This window comes from Vitis riparia, chromosome 7 (assembly GCF_004353265.1).
Source record: "Vitis riparia cultivar Riparia Gloire de Montpellier isolate 1030 chromosome 7, EGFV_Vit.rip_1.0, whole genome shotgun sequence".
Lineage (NCBI taxonomy): Eukaryota > Viridiplantae > Streptophyta > Magnoliopsida > Vitales > Vitaceae > Vitis > Vitis riparia.
The window spans coordinates 5,977,033-5,992,505 of NC_048437.1; the positions used below are offsets into that span (position 1 = coordinate 5,977,033).

Below are 15,473 nucleotides of genomic sequence, written 5' to 3' on the forward strand. Positions count from 1 at the left end.
CCTTTTCAGTTGCTATAATCTCTATTTGAATCACTTCAGTATGAAAGCAAATATCAAAAGCATAAAAAATTGAGTGAAATCATTTTTCTCATCATAAAAAATCAAATAAAAAAATAGCAAATTCTTTTTCTTTGGCTTTCATATTTTTTTTATATAAAATAGTAAATAAAAAAAAATAAAAAAAAGGAGAATTATGTTTTGGCCCAATTGGACCCAAAAATTGATCAAAGATCCATATATCATGCACATTTAAGCCCAAAACCCAAATAAAGTGTAAAAATTAAATTGAATGATATTATCCTTCATTAATCCCTAAAATACCCTTAACCTCTACATAGCCAAGTGAAAGTAAATTTCTTTTTTTTTTCTTTTTTTTCTTTTCTATTCTCAATTAAGTATTACTCATTTATAACTTTTTTGTTTTTTTTTTTAATGATATTGAATCTTTTTACTCTTATTATAAGTAAGGATAAAAAATTTTCATATAAAATTTAATGGATAATCAATGAATGAAATTTAATTCTTTTTATTATTTTCATATAAAAAATAGTACTAAACAAGGTTTTTAATTTTTATTTTTAAAAATAGTTTTCATTTTTTAATTAAATGTTTTTAAAAATATATATAAAAAATATAAATCATATTACCATTTTTTTTAAAATAGTTTTGAATGTAATTTTTCTTTATTTATAATTTAAAATAAAAAATAATATTGATTTTCAATTATTTATAAAAAAAAGTTTTAAATAGTTAAAATAGAATTATTATAATTGCATGAATAGTAGTGCAATAAAGACTAAAAAAGTTTATAAGAAAGGTGAATGGGTATTTTGATCTTAACCTTAATTTTTTTTTAAAACTCAAATATAATTAAAATTAATAAAAAAAATTATACATTTTAAAATTATTTAACTTTGTAAAAATATTAAATAATTTTAAAATATTAAATAAAAATAATTTATATAATTTAATTTTTTTATACTTTTTCTTTTTTCACATTTTCCACTAATGCTTTTCTCTCTTCTTCTCTGCACAATCAGCTTTGGGGAGACATGCCTACTTCCCCCGTCGCTTTTTCGAAATGCCCACTTCTGGCTCCAGCCTGTCAACACAACTCTGCTTCACTCCCACTTATTGGCTGATGAGTTACCACATAGCAAAATAGCTAAGTGGGCATTGGACTGGGCCTGGTGAAGGATCCAGTCAAAATAAGTCCCGTTTACAATTCTAATTCCTCTTGAAATCATTATGGTAGAATAGACCGTCAAAGTTTGATACAATTCCAATACAACACCTACATGTTTTTCATGGATTTCATATCCACCTACATAATCCATAATTTTCAAATTAATTTATATTATATAAATTTAAGGGACAATTATGTTTTGAACCTAATTAGACTCAAAAATTAAGTTTTGGTCCATATAAGTTCACCATTTAAAGCCAAAACCAAGACAAAGTGTGAAAATTGAAAAAAAAAAAAATGAATTTTTTATCTTTCTAAAAATGACCTTTATTAACTATAAAAAAAAAAGTAGAAAAACATTAATTTAAAGTTTATTTCTTTTGTAAACCTCAATAAAATTTAATTTAATTTAGTGATTTGGAAAAAAAATACACCCCTTTCCAAAAATAAAAATAAAAATAAATTATTAGTATTATTATTATTTAAAAATCAAACATCTTGGAAAATATATATTTTTAAAATTGTGTATATAAAAATAACTAAAAATATGTCAATTTTTTTTTAAATGATATATTTTATAATATATATTTTTAAAAAATAGTTTTCTAAAAATAATAAATTTTCAGAATATTTTTTTTTAAAATTAAGATAAAAAAGTTTGTTAAACATTGTGATAGAAAATACTCAAAATAGTTTTGAATGATATATTGGTCTCTTCACATTTTATATCATTCACATCAATTATGCAACTTTTATTGGTCAAATATTAATTTTTGGGCCCAACTGAGTGCAAAACACAATTATCCCTAAATTTAATGTCAATTAACTTATCTAATATTTAACTTATTTTAAATTTATTTTTAAACAAATAGGTTGATTAAATCATAAACTTATTTAGTTGAGTTATTAATTACATAAACATATTAACTCAATCTGATTATTAAATAGAAAAATTTAATTATTAAATGGGTTACACAATATGTACATGCATAATAAATAGGCAATATCTGAGTTTATGATTTTGATATGATCATTATTCCTGTCAAGTTTAAATTGGGTTATATTGTAAAATACTTGGGTTTTGACATGAACACGACCCATCAACACGAATTGTCACTCTTATTATCCTTTGGGCACTCCATTTATGTTTTTTTTTTTTTATAAAAAAAATATATATCATTTTTTGTTTTATCATGTGGGTAATGCAGCCGCATGTTACGCCTAACTCTCGGGTTAGTGGAATGTTTAATTTTCAGTCCAGCTCATTTTAACATTTCTTAACTTGGTCTTACAATAAGTACAAATTAAGAAGATGTAAAAGATCCCAAGTAAAAGCATTTAGGATTAGGTCTTATAGCAATTAACAAAATGCAATGACAATCATTGCAGTCGTACAAAGAGATAAGCAGAAGAAGAAACCTAGTCAACAAAGTCTTTGTACAGATCATAAAAACATTTAAACATAATGAGTCATAAGTGTAACATTAAAGATTAATGGGGCCATTTCAACAGGTAAAGAAAACAAAGGAGGTCCATTGTCAAATGCTCTGAGAAAATAATTGAAAGTTTTCAATGTCTGATTTTTCCCAATGCCCACAACATCATCATTCACTGCTTGGCAATAATAGCCTAACTGGACCTTCCTCAAGTTGTAGAAAAAATTGGGGGGCTTCAATGGACCGTCAAATTGTAATCAAATGACTATGAAATTCAAATGTCATCTACTTCATTTGGTTTATTCTTGTTGAATGGTTCACAATTGCTCTGCATAGTACTCAAACTTTGCAGACAAATGAAGAAGGAAAAGATAAAATTACACTCATTCTGAAACTCCACTTGACATCCCGGCCTCTAGCGCACAAACCAAACAACATTGTCAAACTCGGAGGAGATAGAGATTGTCATCTCTGCAAACCAAACAAAGATAGACACCAATGGCTTTCAAGAATTTGGTATGGCAGAGAAGTTTGCAGCAAAATTACATGTCATGTCTCCGATACCTGAACCTAATTAAAAGCATCTCGTCTCCATCAATTGTAGGACCATCCTACAGTTTCTTCCATGATGGGTCACATCCCATAAGCTTCCTAACTTCTTCAGAAAAATTTTAGCGGCTTGAATTTATGCCCGGAAAGCAAGCATCATACCAAGCAAATTTCATTGGATGAAATTACATATAACATTATCATTCATACCCACATGTGTGAACTGCTTACTGGTTGGGATATCAGTTGATGGACAGAAAGAGAAAACTCGCTTGAGAACAGTTGACATAATCAGAGTTTTGCTATTCAATGGAAGCAAAAATTGGGTATTGTTTGATGAAGGAAGTTTGTTTGGGTTGGGATATGAAATGCATGCCTCATGTGCAGTCGTTGGGGGGTGGGAAGATAAGAGGTTTTCCATGAGAATGAAATCAAGAGTAGGTAGTTCATGGAGGTTGTGCTTTATGGTTTAGGACGGCTTTTGTCGTGTGGAAAGAGAGGGAGGAAATGTTCAAACACATAAACTTAAGATGTAAAAACCAAATTAAATCATACATACAAACCGAGCAACACCAGAAAACCACTGGCCTCATCGAGTATATTCATGCAACAGGCGATATAAATGAACAGCATCAGCACCACAACATGTTTGCTGATTCCAAATTCAGACATGTTTGTTTCAAGAGATGAAACAAAAAAGTTCAATAAGAAAAAGTTATAACAAAACTTCTGCCTTTCCAATTCTCTTGTTTGCGGTGGCCATCTTCTGACCTTCTGAACACACATACTCTTAATTAAAGCAACAAAACAAGTAAAAAATAGAGTGAGTAGAAACAGAGAGACTCAACAAAATGGGCAAAATCAGATATAAAAGGAACTATAAGTATCTTCCATGTATATAGATAAAAGCAATGATTCCATAGAAAAGCGGGAAGAAGCACAAGCATCATCACCACTATCACGGCAACAACAATAAGATTCAGAAACCCATTTCCATACACAGTGAGGTTCCGATGATCAGTGATGACAATCCTCCTTATGCTCTCCCTTCTTCTTCGTCTTCTTCTTGAATATAATATGACAATTAAAGGAAAGAAAAGGGGTATATGAAAAATGGAAAATCTAAAAGTAAAACGCTACAACTATTGCCTGGCTCCATTCTGTCTGCCTTGTTACTATGTATGAAGAACAGGGGATTGTGCTGTACAGAGAGAGCTACATTGCACTCTTCGCCTTAAAAATGCACAACTAACACCTCTGTTTTACAGAGGGAATGTCTTGAGAGTACATTTCTCTTTCTCAACAAAGGCCAGTTTGGTCATTGCAGGGAACCCGGTGAGAATGAATGAATTGAATGGTTGGGATGGACAAAGTGCTTTTCTAGTGGTTTTGTCCTCTTGAGCCGTTTGAGAAACTTGCTCAGGCCCATTGGGCCCAACCCCACCACCACTCCTCCATCCTCCTCTCCACCCACTGAGGAAGAAGATTGAAGCTCGCTGTCTCTCTCCTTTATTCTGCTCTCCTCTGTTAGTGAAAGAGGGATATGAGAGAGGATATAGAGCTTGAGGGGTTTTTAAAGGGCTGGCCCATAAGCATTTCCTACATGCGGCTTGTTTTGTGCTTTGGCTTTTAGTTGGCGGTATTCTGCTTGTGCACGCGCTGACGTACGTAAAACCAAAACACTCGCTGTCTGGGAGAGAAACGTGTCGACTAGGAGTCGTTTCAGGTTGAAGAATGACCAAGAAGCCCCGGCAGCAATGAGCCAAGGGCGTAAATGTGAAAATAGGGGGAGAGAGTAAGAGTAAGAGCAACATTCGATTAGGGTGGCCGGTGAAAGGTACCTTTCGACTTTCCCTTTGGTCTGTCTTCTGGTAAGACAGAAACCCTCTGTAGGTCCCGTTCAACTATCCCACTATCCTCACCCGCAGGTGCATCCACCCCCCCATCATATTCTGCTCCGTCCCTAACTTAAGAAAAGTGTCGGCTCGGGAAAGGTAATAGGAAAATTGGAAAAATATCATTGGTAATACATAATATATAAAATATAAGTGGGTAATGATGAGAGAGTTGATTAAAGTGTGAGATCATCATTTATATGAGCACATGTTATGGGAAAGGGATTTGTAGAGGCAAACCCAAATAATAATAAAATGAGACAGCCACCTTCTTTGACAATAAAGGCAATGGTGTTGTGCCTTAAACGTCAATGACTCCCTAACATTTTCAACATCCCATCAAAGCCCCCCATCCCCTCCTTCATATCAGACCAAAAGCGACTTCCCCTTTTCTAGAACCTCCCTTTTTTTGCTATTTGCGACTGGGCCCTTGTCCTGTTCTTTTCCGCTCGGCCCAATGAGTCTCCTTTGTAGTGGGCTTGGATTTTTTGTATTGGATGGAGATTGGAGAGAGAGAAGTGGATGGGGATTTGGGCTTTAGGATTGGGCTCTTTGAGTTGGGCCCCAAAGATCAGGTTCCACGCTTCCCAACAATTCTTGGTAAGAGCAGCGGATTGACGTCATCGCTCACCAGTTCCTATGTCCTTTGTATCTATTTATTTCTTCCCACGGCCCATTCTTGGCAGTTGTTGAACACTGATCGCCTGCCTCGTCGACCCAGGAGAAGAAACGATGCACCCGACTTCTGATGCCAATCAACGCATTGCTAGGATCTCAGCTCATCTTCAACCTTCCAATTTCCAGGTTTCTGCTTTCATTTCTTTGGGCAATTGCTTCTGTTTTTTGTGTAATATTTTTCACTTGTAGTTGATGGACGGTATCTGTTTCCTCTGTATTGCTGAGAAACCTGACGAAAAGGAAAAGGAAAAGAAAAAGAAAATGAAAATTGAAATCTTAAGATTTTGACCTTGTTTCTACTTGAAAATAATGACCTCTGTTCATGAGTTCTGCAATTCCTTGGCTGAGTTATCTGGAGCTTTTCATGTTCTTAGGAACTAAAAAAGAGGACCAAATGTAAAACTCCGCTCTCTCTCTCTCTCTCTCTTTTAACTTCTCAGTGCAAAATTATTCCATTTGAGGTTTTGGAAAGCTGCTTTTGGTTGCTAAGACTTGGGTTTTGATTTGGAATTCGATTATCTGGCTTCCACTACAAAGTTATTTCTGTGGAGTTGGAGTATGTCAATTTTAATTCAATTCCAAATTCATTGCTTTTCAAAGCATCCAAAGCCTAAATTCCATACAATTAAACAAAACCTGATAGTTTTTTTTCCCCCTCATGCAATTTGAATTTCAGGTTGCATGAAATCCAACTCCCAATTGTATCTGATATTTGATGGTATTTTTGTGAGTTTAATCAATCTAGGCCCCAACTGACAAGTGTTTGGCTTTCTGTTATTGAAATTGTTTGTAAATTGTGGACTCAAAAAGATGGGGGAGAGTTCTGGCTTGAGCAGGGAGAATTGCAGGGCAAAAGGTGGAGCCCCTGGATTCAAAGTTGCTATATTGGGTGCTGCAGGAGGCATAGGACAGCCTTTGGCCATGTTGATGAAGATGAACCCACTGGTTTCAGTGCTTCATCTATATGATGTTGTCAATACACCTGGTGTCACTTCAGATATCAGTCATATGGATACGGGTGCTGTGGTAAATTTATTCTTACTCTTCTTTCATTTGAAGATTTCAACTTGCTGGTTCTAAGAGTAATTTGACTCTGTTGTTGATTTTGGGATACTTAAAGTTAGAATTTTAGACATAATATTACTTCTTGTAATGGGGTTAGCTTAGATTGATAATCTTTTGTCATTTGGGCAAGAGGCCAGCCAGTCAGGTTATAATTGTAGGTTCCAGAGTTTGAATTCAGGAATTAGGAATGAGAATTTACATTATAAAAGCTTTATTTCACATGCCCAACCCTCACAACCCAAAACCCAATATGTCAATTACGGAAGCCCAATTGATGCTCCAGAATATGTACATGACATCTCTTTTGAGCAGTAATGGATTGGATAAAAGGCATGTATAACAACAATAGTTATGTCATCCTAAATGCTTATTAGCAACAATAGTTATTTTGACCTAAATGCTTATTTAGAGGTCCAAACTTGGTTGGGTAGTTCTCCAGTTTTACCTCTTACACTGAGTAATATCTTTGGCTTTCTAGGTGCGTGGTTTTCTAGGGCAACAACAACTCGAGGATGCCCTTACAGGCATGGACCTTGTAATTATTCCTGCAGGAGTTCCAAGGAAACCAGGAATGACAAGGGATGATCTGTTTAACATCAATGCTGGAATAGTTAAGACCCTTTGTGAAGGAATTGCTAAGTGCTGCCCAAACGCTATTGTCAACTTGATCAGTAATCCTGTAAATTCTACAGTTCCAATTGCAGCAGAGGTTTTCAAAAAAGCCGGCACCTTTGACCCAAAGCGACTTTTGGGGGTCACAATGCTTGATGTTGTCAGAGCCAACACTTTTGTGGTATGCACGTCTACCTTGCTGCTTATTTGTGGTCTTTCTATTTGGAATGGGAAATAGTTTATTTTTATCTTCATTCTTGGTATTAATTTGGTTGGCTTTGCTGGTTTGTTGTGATATTACCCAACTACCAGAAAATATGGTTTCTTGATTCTCCTTTTATTTGTAGTCATTTCTTTTACATCTTTAACCATGTAGATGATTAGTCACTTTATGACAAAAATAACATGTCTTGAGAAAAAATTTCCAAAATTATGACCTGTTCTTTGTTAATATAGATGAAAGGGTGGAAGTGATTTGTCCACTTTCATCTATCTTGTTAAAAAAAAATGAGCCTGTACAGTTTCAAATTTTCTGAATCTTTTTGTTGTGTTATATCCTTATTAAAAGGTGCTCCATTTTGGCAAAATGAACATGTGGGAATCATAAGCCAAAAGAAGACATCAAGGAGTCTGTTAAGTATAGAGTCAAGCAATCTGAATCTGTAATGGATCTCATGGGAACCACAGTGTGATGTTAGCTATTAAAGGGTGCACCATTTTGATTGCACACTGCTGGGCACCATGGATTGCTGGATACAGTGTTGCAATGATAGATCATAGAATAGGGCCTGCTTACGTGATATGCTTCACTGTTTTCTATTTCCAGTTCTGTCATTGATTTCTATTTTTGTTTTTTCCCTTTTACTTTTGCTTTCTACACAGGCGGAAGTTTTGGGACTTGATCCCAGAGAAGTTGATGTTCCTGTTGTAGGTGGTCATGCAGGGGTTACAATTTTACCTCTTTTATCTCAGGTTCAAGAGCACTTATATCCAAGTTTTCAATTTTTTATGAGCTTGTCTCTAAATACCTTCTGAATATTTTGTTCTACTATGTAATACATTAGTTTTATAAACCAGTTGCTCTCCTTTATACAGGTCAAACCTCCATGCTCTTTCACCCCGGAAGAAATTGACTACTTAACTGCTCGGATTCAGAATGGTGGTACTGAAGTTGTTGAGGTAAAACCATTTATTTTTTTTTGAACGTTTGTTAACTTGAAGGCCAATTCAGACAGCCCCAAATTCCATGTGTCATATGCCGAACCTAATTGAAATCATGCTTGACTATCATATTTGGATGGATTTAAAATGTAATGACAATTATCATCCCAGGGTGAGCTGAGATTATTATGGGCTGTCATTTTGATTATTAAAGTAAACTGCATTCTTGCACTGAGAAGCACATTAAACCAGCATGTTGAGTGGCATTATAAGTTCCTTCATTGATGTGCTTAATATTCTCTGATTGGTTTGGGCTAGCTTAATGTAGAACTGTAACATATCATATTGCAGACAAGCAAGATATGCTCTATTCAACAAAACTGATGAGTTTGTCTAGGAAATGGTCAAGACATTTTTGGTTCATATCATTATGTTGTTTGCATGGAATAGAAGTCCTGATCTTTGCATTATTGAGAGAGTGATATCCTTGAGCTTATTATCCTTATTGGATTTTCATTTATGAATCTTCATAAAACTCTTTCTTCTAACTTTTCAACCATTCAATATGACTATATCCGTTTCCATTATTATAGTTACTTGTTTGAACTATGTATGTTTGAGTTGGAATTGTTTTACTTATCCTTTGCAGGCAAAAGCTGGGGCTGGTTCTGCAACACTATCAATGGTTGGCCATTATTTCTCGCTCCTAATCTTTTATTTTATTTCTTTTATTTGCACATGAATCACATAGATTACAGGTTGAACTCGAATAAAAATTAATACAAATGTAAATAAAAAAAAATACAGGCATATGCTGCTGTTAAATTTGCAGATACATGCCTGCGGGGCTTGAGAGGAGATGCTGGGGTTATCCAATGTGCTTTTGTGTTTTCTCAGGTTTGTTATTGAGGGCTTCTATCTACCTTCTTCTTGGAACTAATAAATTCACAATTCCAGATGGTGTTTGTAAAGAGCTAATGTGTTGCATTTACAGGTCACTGAACTTCCTTTCTTTGCGTCCAAGGTCAGGCTTGGCCGTACTGGTGCTGAGGAGATCTACCCACTTGGCCCCCTGAATGAGTATGAGAGGTCCGTGATAGCCACTGCTTAAAATTTTCCTAGTTTTTAATTCCTGTGTTCACTTATGAAAAATATGAGATGGATATTCAAATTTTATGTTGCACTACAATTTTTTATAGGGCCGGCTTGGAGAAGGCAAAGAAAGAGTTGGCGTCAAGCATCCAGAAGGGGATCTCCTTCATCAGGAAATGAATTGGATCCAACCACGATTTTCTTGTAGATTGATTTCTGGCTCTTATTAGCTCCCTTTATGCTCTCTATTCTCGTAGTCATAGTTCCTGGAAATAAGTGATCAAGTCCCTTTTACTTCAAAACCGGATTGAAGAGAGTTACTTCATGTGCAGCTGCTGAGAGGAATAAAAGGAATGTGGAGTTGCTTCTCTGGGGATTTCAGTTGTACTTTATTCAATAAATGGATGGATATCATATCTGTAAACTTGAAGCTGGTCTCAGTTTCAGTTGTACTTCATATACTTCCCCTATTCTTCCTCTTTTTGCTCTTTCTAGATGATTAATTAAACGAGGAAAAGTGGGATTCCATTCATTAATACGAAAATATATGAAAAAAGTAATCTCAATTTTTTTTGAATTAATATTATCTTCATCTTTTTAAAAATAATTTGAAATCATCCAATTATTTTCAAAAATATCATTTTATTTGTCTCCCTCTATAAATGTTTTTTTTTTCCTTTTAGATATATATTTTTTAAATATTATTATTATTATTATTTTATTTGAGTTTTTTTTTGAAACAAATACCTTCTAGGATTCTTATTTTAGTTCCTACAAGTTTAAAAAATATTGTGCAAAAAAAATTCCTATTTAAATAGGATTAATACTTTTTATTTTCTAAAATTTTAGAAAGAAATATTGTCAAATAAATCGTATTTAATCATAATTATCAATTCAAAAAGTAATAAGGTTATTTATTAAATATTGAATAATAAATTTAATAATATATAATTATTTTAATTATGATTAATTTATTTAATATAAAATAATTATTTATTTATTTATTTTTATATCATATATCAAAATACAATCATATTGTAAAATATTTTATATTTGAAAAACTCTTACAACTAATTTTATTCTCTATTATATCAAACAATTATTAATATTATATAATAAACTCAAATTTATTATTGATTTATTTATTATCAAAAATATGAATTTTGTTATAACTGAAGTAATGAATGTCACCACATTAATGTTAATTAAGTATTATTTATGACTTCCATTAATACTTATTAATGAAAACCATTAATGTTATTTATAAGTTTCATTAATATTCATTAATGGGGATATTAATGGAAGCCATTTGGAAAGCTAAAAGGGCTTACCATCTCCTATAATATACATCCCGAGAAAAAGAAAGAAATTTTCTTCCTCTCATTCTCTCTGTTTTTCATTCTCTCAACTTTCCCAACTCTATTATCTGATTTCTTCTTCCCTATTATATATCAAAGTAAGATATATTTTATATCTAATACTTTGATTTGCATTCTATTTGTCCTTATTTTACAACACGTTATCAACATGAATTGCTCTTAAGGTAATTCTCGTATCTTAAACTTGAAGTTATTTATATAGAATAAAATTTTACATATTTATATTATTGTTGATTTGTTTTGTTACATATTCTTAAAAGTTATAAACAAATTATTTGATTCTGTTTATAATCAAAGTTATACCAATACTATCAATTTATTATAATTGATTATAATAATATTGTTTTGTCATATATTTGAAATTATTTGACAATGTCGAATCTCACAAAACTCAAATTTGTGGCACTGGACATTTTGAGAAAGAACTCTCTATCTTGGATCCTTGATGTTGAAATACATCTTGATGCAATAATCTTGGAGCTATGATCAAAGAAGGAAATCAAGGATCCTTGTAGGATCGCAAAAAAACACTAATTTTCCTTCGTCATCATCTCCATGAAGGTTTAAAAAAAAAAAAAAAAAAAGCTTTTGATGAAAAATCACCAATCTCATCCAACTAGATTTGAAGCATTCCCTGAAGTGAATGCAATATCGTCCCAACCTCGTGGATGTGGATGAGAACGTGGTTGTGGTTATGGAAGAAATCCCCGATACCATGGTTCTTATAATAATAATTCTTAGAAAATGAAAGCTTCATTGCACCACCAAAAGTGGAACAATACGAAATGGAACAATACTGAGGCAAAACAAGAAAATGGAAAGCGTTTACAAGATAAACCTCCTAAGAACCATGAGAATAATTGTTATAGATGTAGTATGAAGGAGCATTGGTCACGTACCTGTTGTACGCCCAAACATTTGGTCGACCTTTACCAAGCATCAATAAAAGCAAAAGGAAAAGAGATAGAGATGAACTTTATCGACAGTGATAGATTGGACCTAACCTACTATGACATTGATTTCTTTGGAGGTCCCAATGAAAAAAATAGACCATTTGATAAATAATGAGAAAATTAACATTGATTGATGTTACTTTATATATGAAATAATATATTATTATGTCTTATATTTACATTTGATTTACTTTATTATTTACATTATGCCTTGTTTTTTTGTTATATATGAAATCCATGTGTTATTTGGTCTCAAGATGAATGAGGATGATGTATGTCTCGCAGACTGAATGACCACACACACAATTCTTTGAGATAAAAGATATGTTCTCGAATTGACATTAATAAAAGCTAATGTAAGTACCATATCTGGTACTACAAACTTAGTTGAAGGCTCTGGAAAAGCAAACATAACGTTGTCAAATGGAACTAGATTCATATAAATGACGCTTTATATTCCAGCAAATCCAGAAGAAATTTGCTCAGTTTTAAAGATATCCGCAGAAATGGATATCATATTGAAACTATGAATGAAAATAATGTAGAATATCTTTAAATTACTTCCATTATATTTGGCCAGAAACTTATAATGGAAAAACTCCCGGCTTTCTCCTCTAGGTTGTATCATACAACTATAAAGCCCATTGAATCATATGTTGTTGTGAACCAGAAGTTCAACGACCCAAAAGGTTTTGTCCTTTAGCATGACAGGCTAGGTCACCTAGGGTCCTCAATGATGCGTCAAATAATCGAACACTCACATGGGCATCCACTAAAGAACTAGAAGATTCTTTCGCCCAATGAATACTCATGTGCTGCCTGCTCATAAGGTAAATTGATAGTTAGACCATCTTTTACTAAAGTCATATATGAGTTACCAATCTTTTTAGAAAGAATACATGGGGACATATATGGGTCTATTCATCCACTATGTGGACCATTCCGTTATTTTATGATCTTAATAGATGTTTCTACTAGGTGGTCACATGTTTGTCTCCTTTTTACACGTAACGTTGCCTTTGCTAGACTCCTTGCACAAATAATTAGATTACGAGCACAATTTTCAGATTATCCAATTAAGGCAACACGTCTTGATAATGCTGACGAATTTATTTCTCAAACATTCATTGACTATTGCATGTTAGTAGGAATAAATATTGAGCAATATGTTGCTCATACTCATACCCAAAATGGTTTAGCAAAATCCTTCATCAAACGTCTCTAATTAATAGCTCGACCATTACTAATGAAAACCAAATTACCTACTTCCGCCTGGGGACATGCTATTATGCATGTTGCAGTTGTAGTTCGTATTCGACCTACAACTTACCATGAATACTCCCTTTCACAACTTGTGCTTGGAAAACAACCAAATATCTTTCACTTACGAATCTCTGGTTGTGCAATATATGTACCAATTGCACCTACACAATGCACTAAAATGGGTCCCCAACGAAGACTTGGGATTTATGTAGGTTTTGATTCTCCATCTATCATAAGATATCTTGAACCTTTGACAGACGATGTTTTTACAGCCCGCTTTGCGGATTTTCATTTTAATGAGAGTGTTTTCCCGTCATTAAGGGGAGAAAAGTCGATTCCTGAAGAACGACGAGAAATTAGTTGGAAGACATCTACTATGACCCACCTTGATCCTCATACAAATCAATGTGAACTAGAAGTTCAAAGGATCATTCATTTATAAAATCTTGCAAATCAATTACCAGATGCATTCATTGATACAAAGAAAGTGACAAAGTCACATCTCCCGGCTGCAAATACTTCAGCATGGATTGATGTCCCTGTAGGACAGTTAACAAATCAATCTAAGATACGCCTAAAGCGTGGTAAATCTGTCGGCTCAAAGGATGTAACTTCCCAGAAGATGAGAACCCAAGAAAAACTTGGCACTCTAGAAGAGACCATTAAAATGACTGATCAGTTTAAAATTGATAAATCTATAGCCCTAGAAGAGACACAAATAATGCAGAAAGCTCCTGAAGAGGCACATATTGAACAAAAAACCCCCGAAGAGGCACATATTGAACAAGAAGCCCCTGAAGAGGCATAGGTACCTGAAAATTGTGAGATCTCAGTAAGTTATGTATACACAGGAGAAAAATGGAATCAAAATAATATTGTTATTAACAATATTTTTGCTTTCCAAGTGGCCTCTGATATCATAAGAAATTATGAAGATTCCGAACCACGAAATGTGGAAGAATGTCGACATAGAAATGATTGGCCAAAATGGAAAGATGTTATACAGGCAAAGTTAAACTCATTAACAAAACAAGAAGTTTTTGGACCTATAGTCCAAACACCTGAAGATGTAAAGCCTGTTAAGTACAAATGGGTATTTGTACGAAAGCGCAATGAGAAAAATGAGATCATAAGATATAAAGCACGATTTGTAACACAAGGTTTCTCGCAGAGACCTGGTATTGACTACGAAGAAACATATTATCCCGTCATGGACGCAATCACATTTCGTTTCTTAATTAGTTTGGCAGTCTCAGAAGGACTGGATATGCATTTCATGGATGTTATTACATCATATTTATATGGATCATGGATAATGATATATACATGAAAATTCCTGAAGGATTTAAATTGCCTAGAGCAAATATTACAAAGCCTCACATGTACTCAATCAAGTACAACGATCCTTGTATGGATTAAAGTAATCTGGACGCATGTGGTACAATCGCCTTAGCGAATACTTGCTAAAAGAAGGTTATGTGAATAACCCTATATGCCCATACATCTTCATTAAGAAATCAGAAACCGGATTTGCAATTATTGCAGTGCATGTTGATGACTTAAATCTTGTTGGAACTCCTGAAGAGCTCACAAGAACAACAAATTACTTGAAAAATTAATTTGAGATGAAAGATCTTGGAAAAACGAAATTTTATTTCGGCCTGCAAATCGAGTATTTTCCAAATGGAGTTTTAGTATATCAATCAACATACATTAAGAAAGTTTTGAAGCGTTTTTATATGGATAAAGCGCATCCTTTAAGTTCTCCAATGGTTGTCCGATCACTTGATGTGAAAAAAGACTCATTTCGTCATTGTGAAAAAGATGAAGAGTTACTTGGTTTTGAAGTACCATATCTTAGTGCTATTGATGCACTTATGTATCTTGCCAATTGTACATGTCCAAACATTATTTTTTCTGTCAATTTATTAGCAAGATACAGTTCCGCTCCAACTCGAAGACATTGGAATGGTATCAAACATATATTGCGTTATCTTCGCGGAACTACTAATATGAGTTTATTTTACTTAAGGGAATCAAAGCAACAATTGTTTGGATATGCAGATGCAGGATATCTTTTAGATCTATATAAAGGTAGGTCACAAACAGGGTATGTGTTTAATTGCAATGGTATTGCTATTTCATGGAGATATGTCAAACAAACAATGGTGGCCACATCATCAAATCATTCAGAAATACTGGCA

General features: G+C 33.5%; 1 protein-coding gene across 1 annotated transcript; it reads left to right on the forward strand.

Annotated features, from left to right (window-relative positions):
• The first annotated feature begins 5,734 nt into the window (after positions 1-5,734).
• On the forward strand, positions 5,735-10,210 carry LOC117918935 (malate dehydrogenase, glyoxysomal-like). Its single transcript, XM_034835913.1, has 9 exons — positions 5,735-5,870; positions 6,555-6,770; positions 7,288-7,602; positions 8,304-8,393; positions 8,517-8,600; positions 9,232-9,267; positions 9,390-9,479; positions 9,577-9,671; positions 9,782-10,210. Exons 1-9 carry the CDS (start codon positions 5,799-5,801, stop codon positions 9,852-9,854), a joined length of 1,071 nt encoding a protein of 356 aa, XP_034691804.1. The 5' UTR covers positions 5,735-5,798; the 3' UTR covers positions 9,855-10,210.
• The last annotated feature ends 5,263 nt before the right edge of the window (positions 10,211-15,473 follow it).